The 15477-nt window shown below is 40.3% G+C and overlaps 1 protein-coding gene across 1 annotated transcript in view; it reads left to right on the top strand.

Moving 5' to 3' along the window:
- The window catches only part of NECAB1 (N-terminal EF-hand calcium binding protein 1), an 82027-nt gene that overhangs the window by 27972 nt on the left and 38578 nt on the right, over window positions 1-15477 (top strand). Inside the window, 1 exon segment of the mRNA XM_032675069.1 lies at window positions 7826-7934. Coding sequence (XP_032530960.1) covers window positions 7826-7934 — 109 coding nt within the window.

Genomic DNA, 15477 nt, shown 5'->3' with positions numbered 1-15477 from the left:
ACAGCCACCTTTTAAGGCATGAATCCCCTCTTCTACTCTGGAAACATGGCATGCTCTAGCATTCAAGACTCCCCTCAGCACTTTTCAGTGTGGAAACATCCATCCAGTCAAACCCAGAGGAAGGAAGAAGTGACCCCCAGCCATGTTCTCCAGGAGGAGACCCTCTCACCTGTCCCTCTCCTCCATAAATTAGAATTGGTATTTCATTATTTCCTTGTTCCAAACTTAACAACTCCTACCCCCAAGCTCAAGAAGGAGCTCAAGCTCCAAGCAGCAGCTCTAAAGAGGGCAACTCAATATGACAGGTTTAGAAAAGTTTGTTTGTATATAGATGCTGTCACTGATTTGCATATACAAGTCAGCTATTATGAAAAAGCACTGAGTATAACCTACACCTAAAACATCCTCAAAGCTTCTAAGAGAAAGATATTTGAAAACATCACAGGTAATAACTGCTATAGAAGCAGACACTGTCAAAAAAATTGCAAAGCCTTAACCATAAAGAACACTGCAAACAGTATGCTGCAGGCAGTCAAGAATAACTGCAAACAAACGAGGGAAAATTTTAAAAACTGACTAAACAAAAGAAGAGTAAAGTTCCATAGATTTCCAAACCTGAATATCAAACAACCAGCAGACTAGGAACAAAATCTTAGTAATGTCAGAAGCCATGCATTTATACCTGCTTTCATTTTTTTCTCTGACACATCAAACAAGCACTCAATGAAAGCTTCCCCCCCCAAAAAAAAAAAAGTTTTTTTATGATATATTTAAACTAGAATCTGTAAAATAAAAAATACAGCCAGATGAGATTAATCTTTGCTTTCTGTCATGTGTCTTCATTCAGAACTCCTGATGTCCATGACACAGAGCAGAGACATAAGACTTTTAAATGCACAGTTCTCAAACTGTATAAAATATCATGATAATACACCTGTATCAAAATCGTTGCTGATTGCAATGATCTGAGGATTCCAGCCCAGCTATAAAATCATGCAAATGTTAGCCCATCAAGAAAACATGGGTCATAAATACAGGATTCTTTAAAATCAGTGCAGCAGTAGCATCGTATTCCTTCCACTGGTGTCAGTGACCAAGGGGATTGATTCACAGATCATACACACTTGAGTGACTCAACAAGATTTCCACAGAATAAACAAAAAACCACTGAACTGCACCTGTATGATCATCAAGAGGAAATCTTGCAACGCTTACTCTAGGTCAGTTTTGCAGAGATAGAATAGATGTTTTCATATTCATTATTTATTGACAGTACCATTGCAGAATAAACACTGACTTTTCAGGTGAGTTTTCTACCAGCTGCATCTGCTCATGTGCCTCTAGGTGAGCTCTGGCAGGATGACAACTGCCTCACTACAGCAGTCCTCAGACCATGACTTCTCAGTGGCTCTAGCTTTTTTACCAGAGTGATAGTTTATGCCATCCCAGAGAACTGAGGCAATATGCCTTTGAGAGGCAGGGAAAGCAGGGAAGGGGATCTCTTGAATCTACCCTAAAGTGAACTGTCCGAGTTGGCCTGGAGGCTCTCTGAAGTTTGCCACTTAGTGGGTTAAACTTTTTTTCAAGAAAAATGTTATAGTGACACCAAAGCAAGGAATGCCAAGTCCCTGATTTCAGCATTTTTTTCCTAGGCCAGTGTCTCCTAATCTGGGGCTATAACATCCTGACATCTCATGAGGTCTTCAGCCAGCCCATGGGCTGCCCCCAGCAGTGCTGTTCGATGGCTGCTGCAGCAGCACATGGACTCTTCCCTCCATACAGACCTGCCAAATAGGTCACAGCATGACAGAGTGACTCATCTCTTGTGTACCCTTCCTTGAGAAAAACAACAGTATGCAGGAATCCCTTGAGGAAGCTCTATGCACCATGGTTCCCAGAAAGGCCAGGTTTGAGTGGTCCAAAGTGTTCATGTTTGAACCACACATTTACTGGATGACTTTACAGAACTCATATCTGAACAGGAGCCAGAGGACAGAAATTCTCTGAACTGCAGCATCCCAGATTTAAGTTCCCAAATTACTCAATCAATACTGGTAAAATGGATTAGTAAGGCAAAGCCCTTGCAGCACATCCTCTATGAACTCTCAACCCACTGCTGTTTGGTTCCTGACCATCTGGATCCACTGCAGACATCACCCTGGCTCCTGTTTCAGAGCCCAGGCTCTCCTGGGGGTGAGATTCCCCATCTCACCTTCCTGAGTCCTTCAAGTGCTGCAGGGCTGGACTCTGTGCTCCAAATTCCAGAAATTATTACTGTAGAGACAACCTAAATTCTCTCCCTGTTAGCCTAGTCCCCTTGGAATCACTTGGTTGCATGTGCTAAGCTTTTCCAGCATAATGGCTCAACCTTATTTCTGATTCTATCAACATACAATACAGATCAGATGATTTCTGGTTCTATCAACATACAATACAATGAAAGCTAAGTGCATTTGCCCAGACTCTTTAAAGCTTCAGCCTATGTCTGCACTTCTTCTGATGCAACCGCTTATGACTGGAACCTAGTGGATATTATTAGCACGCTCACTTTGGCACACTGAAACTTGTTATTTTGGCAGCTCTTTCTTGATCTGATTCCAGCCTATGTGCCATATGCCAATAAATTGGGTGGTTTTCCTATTTTTGCATGTGGTTTGTCTATGCCTGCTGTCATGTGTCCCCCCACACTACCTTGATCTCTGTGCATATGGTAATATCTTAGAGCACTTAAGTGCTCTGATCCAAATCTTTTACAGCAGTGTCAACTGTCAGTTCCTCCCAAAAAGACAAGTCCCACAGCAGGTCCCCAGGAGCAGGTGAGCTGGGAGGGGGATCCATTTCCTAGTCCTTTTGTACCTTCCTGGTTAATAAATACTTTCTGCCACAGAGGATTTTTCTATTTATTTGTTTCACTTGTTGTTATCTCTTCTTCCTTTCCTAATTTTTGGCCTACAAGGGCAGAGATTTGTGTTCAGACCCTAAACAACCTGACTACCCTGAGAGTGTGCATGTTACCGGCCTGGAGACAGGCTGGGAACCATCTGGTTGGGCCAGGGCAGTGCTGTGGGTGCTACTTTCAAAATTCCTGCATGAACCCTAGGATGAGCTTTAGCCTAGTGAGGCTTTCCCCTCTGATTGCCATTAACCCTTCCATGTGGCTCTTCCAGTTGCCATAAGCCCTAGGGTTGCCATTCAGCCATACAAGCTCCATCTGATGTGGCTCCTGATATGAAGACTGGTTTGGTTAACCTCCATGGAGCTCACAGGCATGTTTAACTGCTAGGAAAGGCTCATAGTCCTAACAGGAAGCCTGAAATAGGAGGCGGTGGAAGGGGTTTTGTTGCGCTCTAGCATTTGCTGGCATCTCTGTGAGACATCCTTCTTCTCTACATCACCATAACTTCCTTTGCTGGCTGTACTCTCGCCATTTGCCATCATCTTTGTACATGTAGTCTCCAAATACGTGTTCATTGTTTGCTTGATATCTTTTGACTCACTTTTGACTCCAAGAGAGAGTATGTGTGTGGCTTTCCTCCATCAGATATGCTGTTCTGTTAAGTCTTAATGTTATCCAATGTGTGTCCTGGAGATTACTAGTGTTTATGCAACAGACTGGCTGGGGGGTATCATTTGGGCCTATTTTATAAAAAAAAAAAAAAAATCTCTTTAATAGAGAGGTGAATTTTACTGAAATAAATGTAAGAATGCAATCGTAACCTGAAGGAAGGCTCCTCTAAACCACTGTGTAACTATATTTCTAAATTTGCAAGTGCTGCATGGGGAGATTCATTTTATTATTTATATTTTTGTTTGCTAGATGGGAGCATTCTGGCTTCAAGGAGGATGGGTGACTGTGCTTGTTTTTGAAGAAACCTGCTTTTGAAAGATGTCAGAGAAGATGGACAAAAGCAAGCAAGTCTTGCAAAACTGCTTCTTTGATACAACATTGCAAGGCAAATACTGATGAAGGTTTATTACTCTGAGCGATGTGTAGCTTCAGAGAAGTTTGCCTTTCATGAGTCATCCTTCCCCTGTCACTTTGCCAGTGGAAAGGATTGAAGCATCTATAATAGAAGCTTCTGCTCAACTGCTCTGAAGCACTTAAACCAAACAGCATTTATCTGGTGCTCTGGGAGCAGTGAGGTGTGCCCAGAGAGGTGGTGCTGAGGACATGTAATACAGACTTTAAAATAAAAGCTATTCTTGATATTCTTGACACTTAGGGGAAAAAAGGAAAAAACAATAAACAGGTTAGGCAAATGCATCTTCAATTTAACAGCACAAGGAGCACTTTTTAGGCTTTGGGTCCGAGCTTCATCTGAGCACTGAGGAAGCACAGATGGCCTGGGCCACTGGTGGCTGATTCCCCAGTTGCACTAACAAAACAGTTACAGTCATGAAATATCAGAAAAATGCCCTGAGTAGTCAGAGGTTTTTTTAGTTAATGTAACTCTATGAAGTCTGTAAGTACCAAATAGGTGCTCAAATCTCCTTGTGTTTTGCCAGCAACAAGCTCAGTGATGTGTCAGTCAACGTCAATAACATTCTGAATGTTACTGAGAATAACTAGCAATGAAGCAAAACGCAATGTCTGCTCTTGGATGATAAAATTTAAAGAAAATAGCTACAGTGCCCAATCTGGCTGTTGTTGGATCAATGATTGTCTGGAGTGAGGTAAAGCCAATGATCCTAAAGGACAGAAATAAACAGACGTTTCAGGTTTTGTGTCATATCCAGGCTTTTCAGTGGGTAAATTCATGATATGTTTATCTCAGGAAAGTTACCAAAAGGCACTAGTTTCCTAAGTACATGTATAACTTGCATAAAAATCACCCTTCCCAGCAAAGGATAAAGCTGCAGAGGCAATTTGATTAAGCAATTAACTGTACCTATATGAGCCAAAAGAAGCATAGCTGTGAAAAGAAGGTCCTGTCAACAAACTCAATATATGATATTCCTTCCCTGTAACCAGTGCCAAATGGCAAATGTATTGAGATTCTCAGTCAGGTAATCATGGCAGTTTTCTGCCATCTTGGTTTTTAGCTCTTTTAGATCTTGACATTTTATTTTGATCATAATGATAATCTCCAGCTACAATCTGTCTTTTCATATTAAACATTTCAAAATGGTTTTTTTGAGGAAGACATGTAATTTATACAGTTTTGAAACTTCTTGAAGATTACATATCTGAAGCCATATATTCAAATAAAAAAAATTATGAAATAAGAGCAAGTAAAAGATGGAGGAAACTCCTCAGTTGTACTCTTTAAATATGCCTGCTGTAGTACAGTATGTATTTACAGGATTTAGATACTGCTTTTGTAATAGATTCTTAGCCATTATAAAATTAGGCCAAAATACATTGTAGATTAGTCTGGTGCTTAAGACATCTTAGTCTTATCCTATACAGTTGTTTAGTGCTCTGTGAGGGATTCAATATGTTACTGAAGGAAGAGAAAGAAATATGTGAACCTAAATTTAGTGCTACCCAAATCAGAGTTATGAAGTGTTAGGTTATAAAAACATTCTTTATGCTTCATGCAAAAGCTCAATCAGTTTAGATAAATGACTGCTTCACTACAGTTTCATCTTTCAAACTTCTTCTAAATAATAGCAAAAGGTGAATCTTTCTTTGGCTTTTCTTTGCTGATTATCTCTCTTTCATTTAAAACTCACTACACTAGGCAATGAGCAACAAATTGCCTTAACTGTTTTAATTAAAAGTTATGGATTTGCCTCATCCTGACCCATTCACTTCTTCTGAAGCCATGTCTGTAAAACAAACAAAAGAGGGAAGTTGTTCTTCACAACAGAAGTAAATGTCAGCTGTAACTGAGGGATCTCTGATGAAAGCTCATGGAATTCTGTGGCATCAGCTTTCTGTTTACAAACGTCTTTTATTATTTAACATCCTGCTGACAAGCATTGGCTGATTTCTCACATCACCTTCTATACAATGTCCTTCAAAGCCTCATCCAGGTTGTAAATCATTTCAGCATCCAGAATTATCTTACTTATCTTCCTTTGACTGATTCCTTCTCTTTAGCCTTGAATCATATCCTTGGGAAAAAATTAATTGTGTTGGCTGTCATATGTTGTTTAAATATTCACTATGATATGATTCGAGTCCAGAGTTAACAAAGTTTAATGCTCCTTGCTCCCAGAGTCCTCCTTTCCAAAACAGGGAGGAGCCTAAAGTCTGACACTTCTGCCGCTGCAGCCATGGCCACACTGTGAGTTGAACAGGCTAACTGTCCAAATTGCAATACCTTTTATGCATTTCTGGCCTCATTAATAAACTAATTAAAAATATATTAAAAAGCATGGAAAATCTGAAGTACAGAAACACCTCTGGGAATTGCCATATATGCATAATTGAGGTGAGATACAAGTATGATCCTTTTTTTCAATGAAATTATATAGCAAACAGTGATGGTTGTGCTTAATCTGACAAAGGAGGGTAGAGCCTCAATCTGAAGTGGTAACATCATGAAAATACCAGATGAATTAATCTGCCTAACATACCTCATCAAGGGTTTTGTCTCAGGTTGTCAAGGACTTGCTGTAAGTTAAAGCTTATAACTTTGTTATAGTTAAAGCTAACTTAAGAAACAGATGAAACAAACTGCATTAAATAACGTATAGCTATTATAAGAACATTTCCCTCTTGAACTAATGTAAACCACATTACTGTTCTCATAAATGTTATCAGATGGTACCTCCCCTCCCTCTGTGTCCCATTAGTCCTGCAGACACTACCTAACTACATCATGGTATTGATAATAATTAGCACCCATGGGGTGATAATTGGGTTTGTCCCAAACAAATGAGAACAACAGTTATTTATAAAATAAACTTTTTCATAATTGGACTTCCCTGAATATTAAATGACCAATTCAACTTCCATATGAAAATTGATCTGAGCATTTTGACTGACCTCTGATATATGTCCAAACCAGTTTTCTCATTCCTATATTTTGGTGTAATCTTCAGATGAATTATGCTGGTAAATAGAAATGTTTTCTCTTCTCTGCTGACCAAGAAAATGAGCTTAAATTCTTTCCAGGAAAGAGGACACAAAGCTGGCTTCCTATTCCATGAAAGTCAAACTTTTTGTTTAATTTATTTGTTAATTACACACCAAGCGTGGAACTTTTTTGAAAGATGTATTTTATGAAGAAGGACAAGTGTTGCAAGCCAGTGCAGTGTATCGATTAGTGTTTGTAGCTAGAGAGGAGAGCCAGGGTCAGACACCTGCTGCTATTTAATTGTGTACTTGAGTCTCAGTCTCCCCTGTGGAAGGCAGGGAGCAGAGGAAAGAAAGAGGAAGAATAGGAAAAAGAAATAGATAGCTCTAGATAGCTGAAGGAATTTTCATTGAAATAGCACGTTCCTTCAACAATTGCTTGCTTTTGTATTTCCCTGGATTTTCTCTGCCCCACTCCGTTTCAGGAGGTTGCCGATCTTCCATGCAGAGAGCAGAGAGTAAGTAGGGGAAGGATGGGGCAGGATGGGGAGAAGCCACAGTGAATGGCATCAGGGCAAAACCAGGACTGTATTGATGTGTTTGCCAATAGAAATTTAACAAAACCAAACTATCTTTTCTTAAAAGATAAGAAGGAGGAAGAATAACTGAGTTACCAAGCAGAGAACTCTGATGCAACAGATGATACATTTAGCATCATATTCTTTATTAAATATATAAAGTTTCTGCATTTAAGCTGGAGACCTAGAGGGTTTTAATACTTTCCTCTCCTACTGCATGAAGTAAACAAGCAAAATTATGAATTAAATGAGGGCAATTTTCATTTCTTCATTGTTCCAGATGATGGAAAACTGTCCTTTGACGAATTCAAAGCTTACTTTGCTGATGGAGTTCTGAGTGGAGACGAACTGCATGAACTTTTTCACACCATTGATACACACAATACTGAGTAAGTGCCCCCTTCTTACAATTCCAGTGCCACTCTTTGTACCTGAGAATGAAAAAAAGGCATCAGGCTGATTTGAGGAAACAAATCTAAGTAGAAAGCTGCTTGAGGGAAGCTAGGCCATGTCATATGGCTGTACAAGTGAAGTGCTTTGAAACCTTGTTCATATACTTGCATGTATGTTCCAATAAATGTGATTTGGGTAGCTGAGAACACAGGGTGGAAATTGAATGCCTTCTGTATTCCCCACCCATGGAAGGAAAAGGAGCTGTGGCCTCCTTCAGGCATAAATGTGGATTCCTCCATTCTTGATCCCACTGATTCATTACATGAGATTTGGAGAAGATGTTGATAAGGGAGTAAAATAAATGAAGCAATCATATACAGTAAAGAGCTAAAAAAACCATCCTGTCTGGTGGCATGGTGTTGGTGCTTTCCCTTGGGCTGTTTGGACATCCCTTTCATGGCTGGGTTAAACAAGGCCACAGGGAAATTAACTGACAGGAATTTCATGAAGTTCAACAAGGAGAAGAGCAGTCCTGCTCCTGGGGAGGAATAACTCCATGCTTTTGTGGAAAATGGAATCAAATTAAATGTAGTTTCATAGTAGAATTCACAAGATTTTAGACATTGTGCCAACATAATGTCCTGAAGTAAGCAGAAGAAATGCTACTCAGTCTGTTGGACTTCTGGGGAATGAAAAACTCTATAGGTTTTATAAAATGATCAAGGGATGGGGTGAAGGAGACAGGGAGGTGGTGGAGTCACCACCTGTGAAGGTATTTGGGGGATTTGGCAGTGCTAGGTTAACAACTGGACTCAATGGTCTTAGAGGTCTTTTCTAACCTTAACAATTATATGATTCTATAGTTCTGTCCACCAGTATATGCTGGGGGCCACCCAGCTGGAAAGCAGCTTAGCAGAAAAGGACATTGGGTGAACATCAGTTTGAGCATCAGCTAACAATGTGTCTCTGTGGTCAAGAAGGCCAATGGTATGAATAACCCAGAGTCAAAAACTCACTTCAGAGCCAGACTCATTGATACAGCTTTGGACTTCCTCATATGTACTACATATCTGCAGAAGTGGTTTTCTTTCAGTGCAGTTCCATTTATCTGCATTTGTCAGGAAGCATCCTGATAAGGCCAGAAATCCTGGAGGACTAAGTAAGATTTCTAAGAAAAAAGAGATGTTCTAGATCTATTCCTTCTTTCTTTTTTGTTTGTAAAGTTTTCTTAATTTTTAAAATATTTTATTTTTTATTATTGTTTTTACACCATTTTCTCTTTAACAGAAAATATATGGATCTGAAAAATATGTAGAAAAGTGAGAATTGCATTATGTTTTCCTCCTGGTAGACAGGCACATCTGAAGACTAGATACAACTGTTGAATGCTAGAGTTATTAGCTGAGAATAGGCAACAAAACTGTCACAGCAGCCATCTGAGAAATCATTCTCACTGTCCAGGAAAAGCCTGGTAAAAAGCTAGGCACAAAAGTCACAGAATATGTACTGTGAAGGGTCATATTTTCATGTATTTCAGGGAATCGAACAGGTGGAAGACTTAGGCAACCTGCTAAATTACCTTTTCCAACCAGAAGAAGGAGTGCTTTCTATTGATGGGTTAACTTATGTTACAGAGTACAACCTAGATTTAGGTAAGAAAACATAGTTGAAGCTTAGATTTAAAACAACAAGAAGCTTTTTGAGTATGTTTTTTCATGAAGTCTTTAACTGATAAAAGGCTTTAGCTGACTTTGCAGCTGAATAGTATTTTATGAGGCTTGATCTTTCTCTCTAACAGAAGCAAATACACTTTAAAGGCATTCCCTTAGGCCCTTTGAAAGCTTTTGAGAATCCTGGCAGGCAGACAGCAAGATGTCACATGCCAAATATCAGATGGATATAGTGAAGAGAGATAACTTGGACAGTATAATATAATTTCCTTGTAAGTATAGCTTTCCAGCAAAACTCACATGAAGCAGATATAATAAGGAGCAAAAACTTTACTCACTGTCATTTCCTGAAAAGGGTAGGTTGCATAAAATGTCTCAAACTAACAATCTGGCTAAGAAAAGTAGCAAAATGTTCAGTGAACCTTGGGAAGTGTTGTAATGTAAGTGTTAGGAGAATCATGTACATATCAACAATCCCAAAACCATCTGTTTTGTGATGTTTTCTCTTGCAAATTATCCAAGGGAATTAAATGAAAATCCAGGTTTGTGCCTGTAAGTCCCAAGTAGTTTATGGCTTGTTTTTAGTAGGGGAGGGTAAGGAATTCTACTCAGTTGTGTAGCTAGTAGGAGAAGATTTGTACAGATTATTTTGTCTCTCTTTTCCAGTTAAAATACAGACTCTGTCAAAGTCTGGGCAAGTCATTTATCTTCTCTCTATTTTACTTCACTATTTACAAAATGCAGACTGTAGTTCCCTATCCCAGAAATATTTTGTTAGCACTGAGATTATGCAGTGATTCACACTATACACAAATGCCTAGGACAGATGGCTAGGGAAGCATGTCATGATCTCTTAGTTCATTTCTTAGAGTATCTCAAGATTTTATACCCAGCTTGTCACAAGTACAGACTTTGAGTTGTTTCCACCTGCATTAAATCTTTTAACTCTGCCAACATTCAAAACCTCACTGTCTGTGTGCATGGGTTTTTGTACTTCAAAGCCTGAAGATAAAAAAGATGTGGCCTTGGGGTGATAACCATGGGTCACAAGCTCAGGAAATCTCAATTCCCTTCTCAGCTCTGTTGCAACAATCTTTCAATAAAATATTCAAAGTATAAAAGGCTTACACTTTTCAGGGGACTAAACTAACCAGGTATTAAGACCTCCTGTTACACAGGCTCTAATGTCAGTCAGATGGGCTGTGGAAGACTGCTAAAATGAGTAATTACCATTTCGAGTATGATAGCAGAGCAAATAACAGACGTTTTAACTTCCCAGTAATTCAGATTGTGTCTGCCTGACTGAGATCTCTGCACCTTGGTATTTGGTGCAATCCCGTGTCATCTTCTTACAAAGTAAAAGGTTGGTGTTGCAGCGACCATAATCACCAGGAAAAATAGATGAGTAGGATTTAGTTACCACCGCATAAAATTTCCAAGAGATAGATCCAAGGCCACAGTGTGTTGAGTAGGAGCCAAGCCCCCCCAGCATAAACTAGGCCAACATGAGTGCATAGCTGTGAGCTGGGAAGGGACAAGAGGAAGAGCTTATCTTTGCATTCTGATTTGGCATCTATTTGACATGACATCTGTCATGGTTTGAGAGCTCCAAAATCCAATTCCCTAGTCCAAGCCCCCTCCCACATCTCAACCCAGATGGGTTTTCCAGACACCACACGAGACTTAAAATGGGGGGAAGTGATTATATATTAAAATGACTGTACAAAATAAATACTACAATACATTATATACAATCTTAACTATCTCTACCATGACATAAAAGTATTTACAATGGATCAAATCTCTTCTCCTCTCCAAATAAAAGTCCAGGAGGGAAGAAGGAAAAGATCCTTTCCACTCTCAGAACATCAGTGTCTCTAAGGCAGAAGGCATCTGTTCCTCTCATGCAGCAGCTGTAGCTGGATCTCTACCAGTACACACAAGGGGGGTATCCAAGCCTTCTCAGCCCTTCGTCTTCAAGCAAGAGTCTCCTCTTCCATGGGCTGCGTTCACTTGGACACAGTCGCCTCACCACGGTCATATCAACGAAGCTCAGGGGTCTTCGTGACTGTCTGTATCTTCAGGGGATTCAAATTCCCTTTGCAGAGCTCCTGTGCTCTGTCTCAAGCAGCGGGGGGGGGGGGGGGGCAAGGTCACCCTCTCCGCATTCCTTCTCTGAGCTTTTCAGCTCCTTTCTGCAGTGCTGTAGCACTCCAAGACTCTTTCAAGTAAGAGTCCATCATCCTCCTCTCTCTAGGAGGGGTCTCCAAGGAGTTTGGGGCGTTTATGGTTTAGCTCTTACCCCAAACTCTTGGGGCTTAGTTCTGCTCTCTGCTGCTGGCTCTCATCTCTCAGACAACTCTGTGTCTCTCTTGCTCGGCTGCATACTCGTTTGCTGCTTCTTCAGTTCTTATCTCTTGGCTCTCTTCCACTTTCTCCAGCCAGTGTTGTTTTTGGCCGCCTCTTCTGCTGCTCACGGTGGAGGGAAAAAAAACTTCCAGTCTCTCAGTCACAGACCTCAGTCCAGTTTAACATTGTTTCCGAGTTTCTATGACCCCAGCCAGGGGCTGGGGGGCTGTGGCCCCCCCAGAGGGGCTCCTACCCTCTCTCCTCGTGGCTCTACAACATGGCTACTTCTTCAACAACTACTACAACTACTTCTTCTCTTCTGGTCTGCTTGTGATATGTTTATATTTTGCAAAAGCGCTCATTGGCTCAAAACCTCAAGGGTCACCACCCCCTGGGGGTTTACCATTTTATAGCTTCAGGGGGAAAACTGTTTCCCACCACACAACAGGTGTTATACACCTGGAGCTGGTCAGTGCTTGTCCTAGGACTTCAGAAAACCTCAATGCACTCTACTTCAAAGCTGAGTTAATCATGTTGGAGTTCTGCGAGTGTGAAGTTACTCTCAGTGTGGTTCATCTCCCCTCTCTTCCCCCACAATCTTAGCTCCAAGCCATATAGCGCTCAGCAAGGCTCTGCAGGAAGCAACAGGAAGGGTGTTGCAAGTGCAAGTGCTGCAAAGGCACCAGAAGTCTTTCCTGAGGCTGACAAGGAAGGTGACAACACACAGCTCATGGATGACATGAGCTGAAATAATTTCGGAGCTGAAGACCTAATGCTCTGCTGTCTCAGAGCATTCTGGTTATTAAGTGAAAGCAAAACAGCTTTCATGCAAGACAGTGTTGAAGGACAGCTGGACTTCAGAAGAGGCAGTTCTGAAGAAATACAGCTATTTTCTTTACATGTGTTATTGCCTGAATAATTGTACTGAAAGCAGAGAAAGGTATCAGCAACATAGGTCTTTTTATACATGGAGTGAAGTATGCAGGAAAAGTTTGGAATTAGTGGCTTAAGGGGTGAAGACTTTTAAAGCTCATTTCCATGGTAAATTGGCCCCTGCTTAATTTTAATGTCAACTCTAATGAGCTTGTGTTTCAGCAGAGCAAGAATCCTTGACATGGTTAATGGTTTAGTGAATAACTCTTATCCTTCACCCTTCCTTCTCCCACTCATAATTTTCATGGAAATTGTTTTTGCATAATGGCATCCTCAGGGAAAAGTTGTCAGAAAATAATGAGAATATCTGGCAAAGTTACAAACTAAGAGATACACAGAGGATCTCAAGGGGATTCAGTCTACAGCACTGCTGGAGAAATAGAGCAATAAATGCTTCACTGATTACTGACTCACAGGAGTCAGTGGGGAATCAGACTTGTTCTTCTCACTTTACTCATTAGTAAAATGAAGTCCTCAGTCAGGACCCTAGTTACAAGATAGGAGGGATACTTAAACTATTCAGGACCTGGGGCACAGGTACCCTCCCAAAGGTAGGGAGATCCCATTAAACCTTTGTGTGTAGCACAGGATAAACTATGCACAAGTCAGAGATGAGTTTGGTGAGGACCTGAAAGCCTTGGCCACCTGCAGCACTGAGCTTATGCTGGGTGTTTGGGAGAGTCCATCATGCTGCATGTACTGCACATCAGGATGTGACTTGGCACAATGGAGACACATCTACACTTGCATGTGTATGTGTCAGCAGGGAGTCTGAGGCTCCCTCTTGGTCAATGAAGTCACTGGCACCTAAGATGTGACACTGTTCACATAGGCTTCAGCTCTGTTGCCCAGGTATTAGGCATTTAAGATGCTTGCACCTGAAAATCAGCCTAATGTGGAAAGGATGACAGGAGAAGCAGCTGAGACATAGATGGCAAGAGAAATGCTAGAACATTTGAAGCAACACTAGGTGTTCTGGATATGTTATATCTAGTTACTACTCAGTCTCTTGCTAGCTGGTCAGTCAAAACCCTCCAACTCCACTGAATATATTGGGGGTACTTTGGTTGGCAGGGCAGATTGGACACACAGACATCTACATTTAGGACTCAGTCCCAAAGTAAATCCACCTCCCTCCCACCTGTCCAGGTCTTCATTAGCTGAGCCCTAGTTCTTCCCTTGGGTCAAAAGAGGAGTGCTGAGATCATCTGCCCTAGTAGCAAATTTCGCAAGGATGCCAACTGGATGTCTGAGAGCAAGAAGCTGGTTAGCATTGTCCTTGCAATCGTAGGAACCTACGATTATTAGTTTAAGGATACTAATTATCTCTGCCTTGGAAGGCTTTCTTCTCTGTTACTTGCAAGGCATATTTTGGTCTCCTGGTATTGCTGATCTTTCACAGTTCAATAGAATTACATAGAAAAAAAATAATTAACTTCTAATAATTAGGAAAATAAAATATCTATTTAAAAGGATATGAGATACAGGCAGGCTCTTTAATTAGGTGAACTGCAGATGAGTGAAAAGGATTTTTTTCTAAAAAGGAATTATTGAATGCAAAAAAAAAATGCAAGAGGAATATAATTACTGGCTTTTGACCATTTTTAAAAATGGTTCTTTTACATTAAATTAGGATTTCAGGCACATGGTTCAGCATTGACATCAGGAAGGTATGTTTGCTAATATTTAAGAGTTGTAATTGCAACTATTGGCTTTAACTATCAGATTTTTCAGACAATAGGTACAGAAATCAGTTTGAAAATGAAGCACAGAGACAAAGGCAAGATACTGGTCAGAGTGAGCTGATTATTCATTTTAGTATTTCACGGCTGATCAAAAGAAGTTCACTGAGAATGATTTATACAGTCTTGATGCTACTAGGTCCTCTCATTAGACAGACAAGCTGCAAAAAGAATTTTGCTTCAAAATTTTCCATATGGATCATTATTTTAAATGGGAAATTCAGCTTCCTGCAGAAACAAATGAGAATCACTCACACTGAGGAAATCAGATGGTAATGACTATTTTCAGTTGCATTTATCTAAATGGAGCTGACCTAAAGTGTTTCATTTCAATTCTTCAGAAGATAAGTGGCTTCCCAGTAGTGAGTACATTGCTTAATGGTAGGTGTAGTTTGAAAGCCTAGTCCTAGTCTGGGTTTCCCAGAGAACCACAACATTTTGGCACCTCTATCAAGATGTGTATTTCCAAGGAGTTTAATAAAACAATGTAACATTTTAGTTTGTCTAAAAATAAATAATCTCATGGTTTTTTTAAAAAATGATTTTGAGACAGAACCAGAAATTAAAACATTCTCATGTCCTATAGGGTAAAAACTCTGAAATTTGTTCCCTGTGGCAAAAGAGCCACCATGATGTTGTGTTTGATTTAGGTTTGTGTCATTCAGATTCTGCTAAAAAAAAATCATAGCTCTGCAGCTCTTGCACAGTGCTCTACAGATTTTGACATACACCTCGAGTTTTAATAGTATTATTAAGCCTCTTTTAGCAACACAGAGGCTGGTGTAGCTCAGATGATTAAGATAACTTGTCAGCTATGTAGTCATTGCATCCCTATAAATCATTGC

The sequence above is a fragment of the Chiroxiphia lanceolata genome, chromosome 1, assembly GCF_009829145.1.
Source record: "Chiroxiphia lanceolata isolate bChiLan1 chromosome 1, bChiLan1.pri, whole genome shotgun sequence".
NCBI lineage: Eukaryota > Metazoa > Chordata > Aves > Passeriformes > Pipridae > Chiroxiphia > Chiroxiphia lanceolata.
Note: the sequence above shows the minus strand (reverse complement) of the source record. Positions and strands in the feature narration are given on the sequence as shown.